The sequence below is a fragment of the Mercenaria mercenaria genome, chromosome 18 (genome assembly GCF_021730395.1).
Source record: "Mercenaria mercenaria strain notata chromosome 18, MADL_Memer_1, whole genome shotgun sequence".
NCBI lineage: Eukaryota > Metazoa > Mollusca > Bivalvia > Venerida > Veneridae > Mercenaria > Mercenaria mercenaria.
In genome coordinates this window covers 28538642-28552932 of record NC_069378.1, presented here as the reverse complement: position 1 = coordinate 28552932, position 14291 = coordinate 28538642, and the positions used below count along the sequence as shown (strand labels likewise).

General features: G+C 33.8%; 1 protein-coding gene across 1 annotated transcript; it reads right to left on the bottom strand.

The window, feature by feature from the left end:
* Positions 1-11537: 11537 nt before the first annotated feature.
* On the bottom strand, positions 11538-14081 carry LOC128550800 (glycoprotein 3-alpha-L-fucosyltransferase A-like). The gene is made up of 2 exons (XM_053530611.1): positions 13974-14081; positions 11538-12896 (listed from the first exon to the last, which is right to left on the bottom strand). The coding sequence occupies exon 2, from the start codon at positions 12744-12746 to the stop codon at positions 11982-11984; it is 765 nt and encodes a 254-aa protein (XP_053386586.1). The 5' UTR covers positions 12747-12896; positions 13974-14081; the 3' UTR covers positions 11538-11981.
* Between the last annotated feature and the right edge of the window lie 210 nt (positions 14082-14291).

The following is a 14291-nucleotide window of genomic DNA, read 5'->3' as shown; positions in this document are numbered from 1 at the left end:
TAGCAAGGGCTAGCTGGAACTTACAAGTGCAAGTAACAAAACAGGCCATTTTAGAATAACAATACTGGCGAAAGAATGCTAGAAACTTGAATTCTGCAGGCAGATCATTTAAGCAAGTAGAGTATATCGATGCGTACTTATTTTCAGACGCTAGTGCATTTGCATACGGTGGTTACATACAGAAATTCGAACAAAATGTAGATGTTAAGAAAATGAGCGGTAGTTTAATAAATAGAGTGCTCCCGGAAGTGAGCATTTGCGATGACGTATCAAAGATGGGGTCAATAATGCCCTCAGACGCGACCAGTTGTCAGTTTATGCTCCCAGAAGTGAGCAAGTGTCCTGTTACGCTCCCAGAAGTAAGTAAGAGTACTTCTACGCTCCCGGAAGAGAGCAGGTGTTCAGTTATGATCCCGGAAGTAAGCAGGTGTTCTGTTATGCTCCCGAAAGTGGGCAAGTGTCCTGTTACGCACCCGGAAGTGAGCAAGTGTTCTGTTATGCTCCCGGAAGTGAGCAGTTGCCCTGTTTTGCTCCCGGAAGTGAGCAAGTGTTCTGTTATGATCCCTGAAATGATCAGGTGTCCAGTTTTGCTCCCGGAAGTGAGCAGGTGTCCTGTTATGCTCCCGGAAGTGAGCAAGTGTCCCGTTATGATCCCGGAAGTGAACAAACATACTGTTAAGTCTTCGGATACCAGAATCTTTTCTAATATATTTTCAAATGAAATCAAGGGCAGTAATATACTCCCGAAAGAGAGCATGAGTAGTGTTTAGTTCCCACAAATGAATTTGGGCAATTGGCAATCGGACTGCTTAGATCTTGATATGTGTCAGGATAATGATAGTGCCGTGTATGGCTCTTGGACTGACGAAGAAGCAGGCAAGAGTTCAACCTGTCGTGAGCTTGAAGCTGTCCGTAGAATATTGTTTAGTAATTTAGAGTTTTTGAAAAATTCTCAAATCAAATTTTTTTCAGATAACCAGAACGTTAAATATATTTTACAGGGCGGTAGCCGTGTAGAAGAGTTACATTTTATTTCCATGCATATTAACAACGTTTGTGATAAACACAAAATAAGCTTCACCACTGAATGGATCCCTAGATCACAAAACGAAAGTGCAGATTATTTGAGCAGATGTTATGATGCAGATGATTGGTTTGTTACAAATGAAATGTTTAGGCATTTAGATAGTAAGTGGGGGCCCCATACGGTAGACAGATTTGCTACACATTATAACAACAAATGTTTTCGCTTTAATTCAAAGGGGTAGGTGCCCGGTACAGAGGCAGTTGATAGTTTAAGCCAAAAATGGCAAGGTGAGAATAACTGGGCTGTACCACCTCCGTACTTAATCACAAGGTGTTTAAGAAAAATCGAAAGTGAGAGGTCGAACACTACTATTGTTATTCCAGAATGGTTCTCTGCTCCGTACTGGCCGTTCATTGTCAACCTGTACAAACAAAATCACAACAGTTTCATTCAAGATGTTTTTGCATTACCTTGTACAGGAGCAATTTCCGCAGGAAAAGGCAGCCGCGGAGTATTTAATAACGAACCATTTTCTTTCAGAATGCTGGCTTTGAGATGTTCGTTCAACTAGCTGTTCAGTGTGTTTTAGTTGTAAGTTAAGTTGTTTAAACACATACATGACATGTATAAATATTTTGCAGGTTCTGGTTTGAGACATACTTTAAAACGAAAGTTTGAGGAAGCTGGTGTGAATATTGACAATAGTGATTCAGTAGTAGACAGAATGGCAAACCACATATTATCTGCTAGAGCTGATGGAACGGTGACGAAATATTCTAGTCAGATTAAATACTTTGAAAACTTTTGTAAAGTGAAAGGCTTCCAGTCACGCCCTGCAAATTCTACACATGTGTCTATGTACTTATCAAGCCTAATAGATTTGGGAAAGTCGGACAACGTGATATCTTCAGCGTTCTATGCGATCAAATGGTTACATGACATTAACGATTTCGATGATCCTACAAAGTCTTCGACAGTGACTAAAATGCTAGAATGCAGCAAACGTTTAAATTCGAAACCCGTGCAGAAGAAGGATGTCATTAATTCTGAACATTTAGTGCGATTGTGTGATATTTATCCAGGCACAACAGACGTTATAACTTTGAGAGATTTAGCTATGATATTAATCGGTTATTCAGGATTTTTGAGATATAATGAAATTAGTGAACTCAAATGCAATGATGTTGAGTTTAAACCCGATTATATTGTATTACACATTAGAAAGAGCAAAACAGACATATATAGGTCAGGCAGACAGGTATAAATAGCAAAAGGTTCTACTGCGGCTTGTCCAGTTGCCATGTTGCAAAGATATATTAAGCATTCAGGTCTGTCTTTGGGCTCCGATTCATACTTATTCAAACCAGCATGTAGATCAGGTTCAAAATGCTTTTTGTTAAAGTCAAACAAGAAACTTAGTTACACTCGTGCTAGGGAATGCATATTGATCAAACTTAAACTTGTCGATCCTGATTTGAATTTTGGTCTTCATTCACTTAGAGCAAACGGTGCGACCGTTGCAGCAAACTCTAAAGGTGTTTAAGATCGCTGTCTTAAGAGACACGGTCGATGGAAAACTGATACAGCCAAAGATGGCTATATAGAAGATTCTCTAGATAAAAAGTTATTTATAACTAAACAGTTACAGTTGTTAAATTTAAGTAGTCGAGATATTCGATTGTATAAGTGTACAGATATTAGAAATTTGAATAGCATAAATACACCTGACATTTGTTTCGTTCTATAAAGTGTACATCTTGCCATTGCAACAGGTTTTTGTTATTTTGTGGGTAGTCTATTAAGACTTGAAGTTCTCCGCGGTACGTAGTATAGCGGAGAACATATGTTTTAACACGGCGAAGCACAAAATCATTGAACCATTTTGTGCACGGGATTTTTCGCGGGTATTTGGCAGCGAAGAAATCAGTTCTACGCACGTTTTTGTACTAGTTACATCTACTTTATGCTATTCAAATTCACACATTGTTGTACTTGTGTATAAATAAGGCCGAAAAAGATGTAAATACGCTCATTGTATCAAGTAAAAATGAAACAATAATCTTAAGATATGAACATGCTTCTGAACAGATTCCGTAGTTTCAGTATTCTGAGAAATAATCTGAGGAGTTGAAAAACTCCGCGCATGTTACGGATCCACGTTTCCTCCGCAGGGGGTTTTCGTGTACGGCCAGTATTTCTTTGACGAATGTAGCTTTAACTCTGCTAAAGCATGTTGTGATGGGAGACTGATATTGTAGAGCTTTAACGATATGTACTCCAGTTAGTTACCGATATATACATGTACCTTATGTCCTCCGTGTATTATAAACTTAAAGCTGTTTGTAAGGAGGTGAAACATGAAATTATATAAATAACTTATTTATTCAACCATTATGCATCAGATACAATTGCTTTTGTTTATATTGTGAGATCAATATACATGTTTGTTCAAATATACATATTGGATATTGTTATGGGTTGTCTCCCCTCTCACTTGTCGCACAATAAAGTGTACATCTTGCCATTGCAATAGGTGTTTGTTATTTTGTGGGTAGTCTTGTTAAGACCTAGTATTTATTGCTAGTACTAGTATCTTAAAGACAAACTACAGAATAATACAGAATAAATAAATACAGAATGTTTGTGTGCGTTTTCAAGATGGATTAAACATGATTTCCTCGGAAAAAGTGAGCAATACAAGAGTCTACTTTGGTTTTACAATGGCAAATTGACAATGACATTTAGGAAGTCAATGCAAGTTGCTTACTATATAAACGTTTGATTGAAATAATGTAGCATTGTGCACAAAACTTGTTGTATTTAGTTACTTTAGACCACACTTATTTACCTTTATTTTTAATCTTAAAATATGCTGAAAAGCTGAAAAATTATAAAATGAATTTCAGGAAGTGCTTTATATTGTCCTTCTGTAATGTTTTAGTAATGCGGTATTATAATTTTTAAGCTTTATTGAAATTGCATTCTAATACTAATTTTCATGATGTTTAAGCGAGAAATAAGAATGTCTCTTGGTTGTTGTTGGTCTTAAAAGGAAAGTAGTATTTTTCTTTCAGATTATGGTTCAAAGAATTTACAAAAAGCAACAGAAGGTTTCTCTTATCTGGTCACGTTTGGTAAAACATATTTAAATTTACTAAGACAAATGACTTGGCCATTCATCTTATGAACATTGTCAAAACCAGTACGCTTCCTGCAACAGCGTTGTAAAAACACTACCATTACTATACAAAAATGTTTGTACGTACGATAAGTTCCTAGAGACAGTACTTCGTTATGGAAAAACTTTTTAGATTTGGGCTATGTTCTTACCCGGAACTTTTAGGGCAATGACAATCACATGTATGATTGTAAAGCGTGATTGTTTTACTGGAAATCAGCTTGGTGTGTCAATAAGGGGAAGGACTGAGATTGAAATGATAGATAAAGGAACTAAAGTAAACTCAAAATTCTATATAGAATATATTTGATAATTTCATCTCACTAAGATTTTTCTAGACAGTTGCAGAAAGATTTTGCTTAAACAAGGTGTTCCATTAAAACAGCACTTTTTCTCGTTACATCTAAAACACAAAATGGACACAACAAACAGTGGTATTAGACGAATCAAGAAGCGCTCTATTTAGAAACCTAATTTGTTACGACTTACATTTTCCCTTAAGGAAGTGTTGAAGAATCTGGACCTACCAATTGCCCATCAAGCTTTTGGCGTCTTGGTTTTATAATACTGCAGAATGATATTTTAATGATCTCAAGTCGAGCATTTGTTAAAGCAAATATAAATAACTAAGAAATAATGTATAGCAAAACGGTGTTTAATACTATGTATACACGATGGGCGCTTATACGTCAGGCGTAATAGTTTCACGAGTGTATAAACTGTTCTGTTTTGCTATAAATTATTTCAATTATTCTAATATGTCTTTTAATAAAAAAATTATCAGTTTTGATAAAACTGTTTCTTCGCGCATGCATGACGTCAAACGTTAGGTCGGCACGCTCCTTTGTTTACACACTCCGGGACCGGAAAGGGTAATACGTCTAGTAGAAGGGTTCAAATTGGGCGAAAATGATGGCGAATTATTATGCAAAGCAAATAACCAACTCACTATGTGAATTAATTAATCACGACTGTTTTGCAATGTAACATTTCGTTTTAAACAATCATGTTGTTTAGTAAAATAAATACCACTCTGGCGTGACGTCAGCAAAATATCGTTGTGATGATTTAGGCATTACTAGTCATGCAAGAATTAAACATAATTATAGTTATGCTTTTAGATTTGTTTTCAAATATACAAACTGAACACACCTCGCATATGCAGGTAACGTAATTATTTTAGTGTATGTATCGGTTTTGATACAGAAGGTAATCGAACAAGGACACTAAATGTCCGTAGTAATATATATTCAAATAAATAAAAGGATCTTTTTAAGTAGAGTTATTAGGTTTTCTAATATGCATAAAACTCAAACAATGTGTGCTAAGTCTGTGTCACAATTTTAAATTTAAAATGTCTACAGATATTTTTACGAAAATTTAGACAAATGAGCCGTGCCATGAGAAAACTAACATAGTGCGTTTGCGACCAGCATGGATCCAGACCAGTCTGCGCATCCGCGCAGTCTGGTCAGGATCCATGCTGTTCGCTTTCAAAGCCTATTGAACAGCATGGATCCTGACCAGACTTCGCGGATGCGCAGGCTGGTCTGGATCCATGCTGGTCACAAGGCCACTATGTTGGTTTTCTCATGGCACGGCTCAAATATGTTTTTGTTTTGTTTGGGTTTAGAATCATATGACGGCTTTTCCAGCTTTGATGGTGGAGAAAGACCTTTTGGTACCCGGCCATTAACATTCTCACCACGGGCAGGCATCTTGGTAGAGCCACCGACATACCGTAATCAAGCCAGATGGTTTCCTCATTTGAATAATTCTTCTCCTTTAACTAGGTTTTGAACACACATCAGTGAGAGACAAGTGATTCAAAGCCAGCGACCATCACTCGTCAGCTGAGACCCCTTTAACAAAACTTGTTTTAGAATGTATTCAATGTCATTTACATATAAACTGAGGTTGTATTAATTTTAATAAATCATGTATGTGTAGTATATTTATCTAAAACGAAGAATTTTTTTAGACTAGAATTTATCGATAAACTCTTTTTATATTAAAATCTCTGTGGACTTTCACAGCTACATTTAGCAAATCCACTTGGTCTACGTTTATGAATAGGACGGGGTCAATTGTGTTTAATTACAAATTCTAATACAGCTTCTTGTTCAAGTGCTAAATCTAATGCTCTGCATCATAATTGGACCAGTATGAATACACATCTAACGATAATAGATAAAATAGCATCTGAAATAATTTAAAAGCCCATGCTCCTTCCGACAGGACAGTTGTTTGTTCCATTATGCATTCCAAACATTTATTTAAAGCGCTCGTGATATAGATGCACAAATGGGAATGCTCATCATTGTTGACTGCATTGTTTTGAAAATTGAGTTTATTCCTGAAACCAGTTTAGTTCTAACTTCTCATTCCTGAAACCAGTTTAGTTCTAACTTCTCCAGTTGTCCGTTGTAATTATCTAAACAAACAAGCCTGATTCGGAAGCACTTACTTTTATATAGCTTTTTTCAAAACAGCTTTGCTGTAATATCGAAGGAATGTCTGAATGGACTGGCAAACCATTAGACATGTGCGGGAAATTAATACATTGTGTTTTTTATCTAGATTGGCGTGTCTTTGTAACTGAGGAAATCATTTTGTTCAACAAGATGTCAGATCTAAGTTAACTCTTGGTATTGTAGAAAGAGATATGTGTCCATAGGATGCATATGTTCCCAATGACTTTCACTGTATGGTCATTTGTTACTAGTTGACCATGAAACACTTGACACTAAAAAGCATTCAATTCATCTTCATTATAAATAAAACAATAAAGGATTGGTATGCTTTTGTGGGGATGATGCCAGTAATACAGCAAAACAGTATCAAGAATCACATGATACAAAAAAAGTAAAATAAAAAGTACATTCATCTATTTTCGGGAATAATGTTAGATCCTAAATAAAATTAAGGTGTGTAACTTCTCATACTGGAAAACTCTATGTTAAATACAATTTGAGATACGCGTGATAAAATCTTTTCCCGTATTTGTTACTACATCAAGATCGGACAGCCAGACGAATAAACGGATGGACACAAGCAAATCTGGAGGCTGGAGATATGAGCAATGGCAGCAAAACCTAATGCTACACTACTAACAGTATAATGCCACATTGATGAGTGTACAAAATTAATGCTCCGCGTGAAGTGTACAAAGTTTAACAAAACTTTAATCGTATTTTATAATGTATTACAGTACTATGAAATCTACCAGTGAACACTTGTCTGATATATTTTGTTATCACGTCAATGACCTAATCCTGCCAACATTGAGAGGCTAATCTTTACTTTCCAAATTCATTCTTATTTCAGAGAACACCATAGTTCAGTTCATTGATAAAATATTTTATTCCAAATGAAAACATGTACATAAAGTTCTAAGTTCACCTCAATACGGAACGTCTTTTCAAAGTTTTAGTGACAGTTTCTCCATTTCTTTTAAACTGTAAGTGTGTTTTCATTTGTAGTAAGAACTGAGTTACTTCACACGTTTAAACGACTCATTTATTATATTTTGTGACAAAAACATGGAGAGTTTGAACTTACGTTTTTAGTCTCGTGCCGCTTCCGTCTGTTTTTGTTAGCGTCTACTGTTGGTTTGTATTCGAACTCCCGAACAACTGATGCACATGACAAAGAAGTCACACTGCATGTAACGTTAATGCTAATTGTTTAAATTATTTCCTTTGATCCTCCATAAAATGAATAGATGAACAAGATACATAATATGTATATACAAATAACAGACAATACAATGAAACATAATAATATAAACCTTATAAATAATATTAACAATGAGTATGAAACATGATAATATATAACTTACAAACAATATTCACAATGAATATGAACAATGAAACATGATAATATATAACATAAAAACAATATTCAAAATGAATATGAACAATGAAACATGATAATATATAACCTACAAACAATACTCACAATGAATATAACAATGAACATGATAATATATAACCTAAAACAATATTCACAATGAATATGACCAATGAAACATGATAATATATAACCTAAAAACAATATTCACAATGAATATGACCAATGAAACATGATAATATATACCCTAAAAAACAATATTCACAATGAATATGACCAATGAAACATGATAATATATAACTTACAAACAATATTCACAATGAATATAAACAATGAAACATGATAATATATAACCTAAAAAACAATATTCACAATGAATATGACCAATGAAACATGATAATATATAACCTAAAAACAATATTCACAATGAATATGACCAAAGAAACATGATAATATATAACCTAAAAACAATATTCACAATGAATATGAACAACGAAACATGATAATATATAACCTAAAAACAATATTCACAATGAATATGAACAACGAAACATGATAATATATAACCTAAAAACAATATTCACAATGAATATGACCAACGAAACATGAAAATATATAACCTAAAAACAATATTCACAATGAATTTGAACAACGAAACATGATACTATATAACCTAAAAACAATATTCACAATGAATATGACCAAGGAAACATGATAATATATAACCTAAAACAATATTCACAATGAATATGAACATCGAAACATGATAATATATAACATACAAAGAGTATTTACAATGAATATAAACACTGAAATGTTTGCGTTATCAAACAACGAAGCTTTGGTTTCATCATAAATAATTATAATATTTTAACCAACATTACAGTAACTGAAAAAAGAAATGTTATGTAAATGAACACTTAATCATAGATTTCACCAGAATTAAGAAAGTCAATATCTTTAATTGCATATAACCTCTACAATATATAATAAGCAATTGATCCTCGAAAAGGTATAAACTGATAAAAATGCATTGAATTAGCATATATTAGGCTATACCGATCCGCTTAAATACGAAACGAAAAGAATTAAGCTGGACTGGAAACCATTGTTAAGAGTTTAGTGAGACTATTGGATGTACAGATAACAATATAACAACAACCGTGTATTTTCTTTTCAAAACGCTAAAACTAAAAAAAAGTATTTGATAATGTCTGATATGATTTAATACGAATGAGTACTATTGATAATTGTTAATGATATTGTATCAGAGACATATGCTTATAAGGTGACAAAATCGTTTGATTGCTGAGTATACAGTTTTATTATTACAGTTAAAGCATACTACTAGTACGGGTTATATATATAGCTACAAGAGCGGAGAAAAGTGTATCTGTTTTTAAAATAGCTAGACATTGCTTAATCGTCATAAATATACTCAAATGTCAACCTAGCAGATCATTTCACATATGTACCTGACGAGCCAGCAATTCTTGATGTACAAGTCAAGTAACAAAAATATCTTTGTCAAATAGGTATTGTTTATTGATATGACTGGATAGATTTTGCTTCAATATATAACGCATTTTTCATTTTTTAAATTGAAATTGTCCTGTTTAAATGTTTCAAATTCTACAAACGTCATCAGCGAATTTATAATTCTTGAAGATTATTGCTATTATTTCAAAACAAAATAATTCTGGTGGTGTGTAAAAATATATATACTATTTGTGTTTTGTCTGTAGTCAACAGTTTTAATTTTTATAACGATGATTGTACAAAAAGCAGTTAAACACTGTGTGGTATGTTTATTTCACTGTAGGCCTAGATTGATTCTCTGCACTTAATGTTGTTTCAAACTAAATGCTTCGTCTACTGTTAGGTTTGATTTACATATCAATCTATTTCTTTAAAAACTTCCACATTCTGTGAATCTTTTGTAATTTTTATCCTCTAAAGTAAGCCGATTTTCACAAGACACTTCATTACGCTTTCAGTGTACTAAATTTAAAAATAGTTTTATTCAAACTTTTCATTTCACCCTTAGGGCTCGCCTGTCAAAGTCGGAAGATAACAATATTTCTATTTGCTTTCTTTTTAGATTATTGATCTTTTTTTTCTTTGCATTCTATAGCTTTCAATGAAAATCTATATCTTTGAGCAGTTCAACAGTTTTTGAACTGTTTCTTAGAAAAGTCTCCGTTTATGAATTGTTATAAACCGAAAGTAAAGGTTTTACGAGCGATTTGTTTGTGTGTCTTTATTCGATTCTAGTCAATGTTCTGAATTTTTGACACCTCTAACGCATATTTAGAAAGATGGCGAAATTACTTATAGTTGAATTAATATGCGCATTCTTTTCAAGTAAAATTCCAGCTGAAATTGATGTGTATGTGAAAAGGGATCGAGGAAGTTATAGCTTTTAATCATTGGCAGATATCAAATCTACCAAACCCTCCCTGTTACTAGTACAAAATAATAACTTTCCAAATATGACCTTGGGCATCAATTTTAAGGAAACTGTACGCATGAGTTGCTTCCCTTCAACTTCAGAAATCTCTACTTATAAGTAAGGGAGATCCCTGCGTATAAGATAGAAGAAAAGAACTATCATTTATTAGTCCGATATCTTTCTTTCTAAAGCATTAACTTCAAACCTTCATGCGGCATTATCGTTAATTTAACACATCTCAATGTACAGTAACCGAATATTGCTTTTATAAAACATTCACCAATAACACAATATATGCAGTAAGATGCACATAAGGCCACTTTAAACGTAGCCTTGAAGTTACCAGTATATGCTACAAGTGTTTTCATTGCGCGCAGTACTTGGGTTTATAGCGATTGTACTCATGACGGTAAAACCCATCTGACATAACTAACGATTTATTCATTATTTATTTATAGATAAAGTAAAATACGATAAAAATCCAACACCATGCTAGTTGCTTTTTTGTTACTTGATTTAAAAAAACTACTTCTTAAAATAATATTACGCTACATAATAAAACTAAACCAGAACGTTGCGGTTGTGCATCTTTTAACGTCATGTTTCTGCTAATGGACGTTAATTTACCAAACCCCCCCCCCCCCCCCCCCCATACGCTGCTTTATGAAAGAGTGTTACACAAAAGAGTTTCGTTTCACTGTATTTGTCACTATAATTTGTTAAATACAGTAACAAGAATCAAATCTAATTGTCACTGGCTGTAGATGCAGATATTCAGATGCCCGGGACCTCTTGGCCGCTAGAGCAGTTACTCAAGAACAGAATATTCCCATCTTGATCATGTTGATATATCTAATGCATCTATTTGTTTCGAATATTCACATCCGCATTGATAATTACAGATAGATCTACAGTAAATTAAAATATTATTGCGATTAGTCCGAAATAATGACCACAAGATATATTAATAGACTTATGGTAAAAGCAGAAATTTTCGCAGGGATTTAATTTTCGCTATATTCGCGAGGCCCTACATATTGCGAAACTTAATCCTCGCGTAAATATTCACCATTAATATAATTCAAATTCAAATATGATACCATTTTTACAATTTCGCCAATATTTAACCTCGCGAACATACTTAATATTTCAAAATCGCAAACAAAATGTGCTTTTAAAGTACTTTTAAAGTTCCAAATGCAATATCCACAAAATGGGCAATAATTCTTTTGAGGACGTTTTTGCTGCGTTGAAACTCCTTACAGGTTCTTTTCCGCAGCAAAACGTTTATGTTAGATTTTGTGTAATCCCGAACGTTTAAATGGCCGGCTTGAAACACGGTTATTATCTGATTTTGTCAAATGTCTGTTACTTGTTTACGTTGAAGACAAGGCTGAGATCCGAATGCCCACTCTTTCATGTTTTCAATAGTTTTTGAATATTTGTTCTGATAATTCATTCTTTCACATATGTCACACAATGCTCTTTGATAAACCTTTAAATAGCCAGGAGAATAAAACTGACTCTCGTTTTAGCAGTTCAGCATATTCGTCGACACGTAGGTTTTTCAAGTAGGTTGCAAGATCCTTGATTGACTTGAAATCTTCTGTTGCTATATATATGCCTTCAGGAAATAACGTTTTCGACTCCTCCTTATAACCACCACGTGTCAACATAATCAGATCATAGTTGAAATTTTCGTAAAACTTTTCCGTGATATATTGATGACATAAAGCATTCTCAAATGCTAAATAGAACTTGTAAGATGTATTCAAAAGTTGAAAACACTTCTCATCATGTGTGTAGTGAATTCCACAATTCAATTTTTTACCACATCGTCCCAAAACATCGACATCAATATACTTCTTCAGTTCTTTCACATACTCTTGCCTTTTCGAATCGGTTTGGCAGTGCGACGCAATCATCAAAAGTGTCTTCTTTTTATTCAGTGCTATTGACTTGAAGTTGCGCTTCTTCTCATTGTTGCGTTTTAGTATTTCTCCATATGGTAGAAATATGTCTGTGTTGTCCTTGTCATAGGTCATTGTCCAGTTAAATATATATTGTTTATTTCTATACCACCAATTTCCACCTGCACTGTATGTAAGTGGGGACTCATGAGCCGCAAAAATCCAAATTTGTCCATCTGGACGTGTAAAATTGAGGTTTCGTGGCATAAAACAGCCATCAAATATAATAGCCTGGCTTCTGTTTGCATCTGTTCTATCAAAACTCATTTTACAATTGCTGTATTAACATGTTTGAAATCCACAACTCATTGCGTCCTTATGATAAACTTTGATAAAAGGTGGCGGATTATACCAGTGTATTCCAAACGTCCTTTTGCTGGTATCTATTTTACTTGATACCTTAATGTCCCCTAAGTTCTGAAATATATACATAGGAAGATTATCTAATAATATTTAACTACTAAAGTCTTTTGAAAACGCTTTCATCTTATTAGAACAACTTGTGCTGTGTTAATCTGGGTTTTGTGTCTTTCAGAACTTTACCGCTATCTTTATGCTGCACACATTGACGTTTAATTCGTTGAAATATTGTTTTATAAATTTAAATGAGTTATTGAAATGAGTCATATTGAGTACATATGTATTGTACAATTATGTGTCATTTTGAGCCTTTTATAAAGGTAGCGAGAGAAAACAAATCCGTCTGAACTGAATTTTCAAAATTAAAAAAAAAATGTATAAGGTTTGCTGTTGTGACGCGTTGAAACACACAGTTCCCTTTAAAGCATTCGGAAATGTTATTTTTGTTTTCTTGTTTGTTGGAACAAGTAGTGGCATGCCGCTATTTTCCTTTTTATGGGTCAATTATACACACGTTTTTATGCCCAGTTTACTCTTTTAATACTCTTAATTTCTATATCGTTTAATACCACTAATATATATTTTTGAGGGCATTTAAAGCATCTTCAGTTATATTTTACCACTACACTTTCAATGGTTGAAAGGCATGCTTTATGTTGTTTGACCCTGACTGTGTTATTGTGTTCAATGCGTCCATAGAAACTAGTCTTACTTGTATTTTATAAGCAACATCAAAGTAACACTGCCTAATAGTTTAAGGAATAACTAATGATTGTTTTATGAGAAGAGTCAACATAATAAATGATACAGTGTTCCATATCTGTTGTAGGTTTAATATTTTGCTATCTTGATAATTGTTAAAATCAGTCTTATTTCTGTAGATTTTATAACTTACATGCAAAGTGCTTGATTCAAATGACTTACAGAAATGATGTCATACACACATTTAAGATGAGTTATAAGAAAATCATCACTGACAAACAGTAATTGCTGTCTAATATATGTATCAAAAATCCTTCTTGTCACTTCGACCTAAAAAGAAAAATATATTTTACGAAATAAACTCTTCATTTAATTACGCATGTATGTTGTAAACATTTGTTAAGAGAAGTGTTTAAGTCAAAAAACACTTACTTGACTTGCTTGGATGTCCCTCCATGTCCTTGACGTTCCAAAAAATGTCATAGAGTTTGACATCAGCAATAGCAACACGCAAGTTAACATACTAATCATCACCTGAAAAGCAGCATAATACAACATTCAGTAAGGAAAAAACAAAAACGATAACCACGTTCCCAAAACGCAGCTTCCACAAACCACGACCAATAGCACGTCACACACATACACACGCACGCACGCACGCACGCACACACCCAAGAAATAGAGAAATGCGGTGGGACACCGCCTTTGAACGTTCGATGGCACCACTGGGGAGTCAAACTCACAGAATTA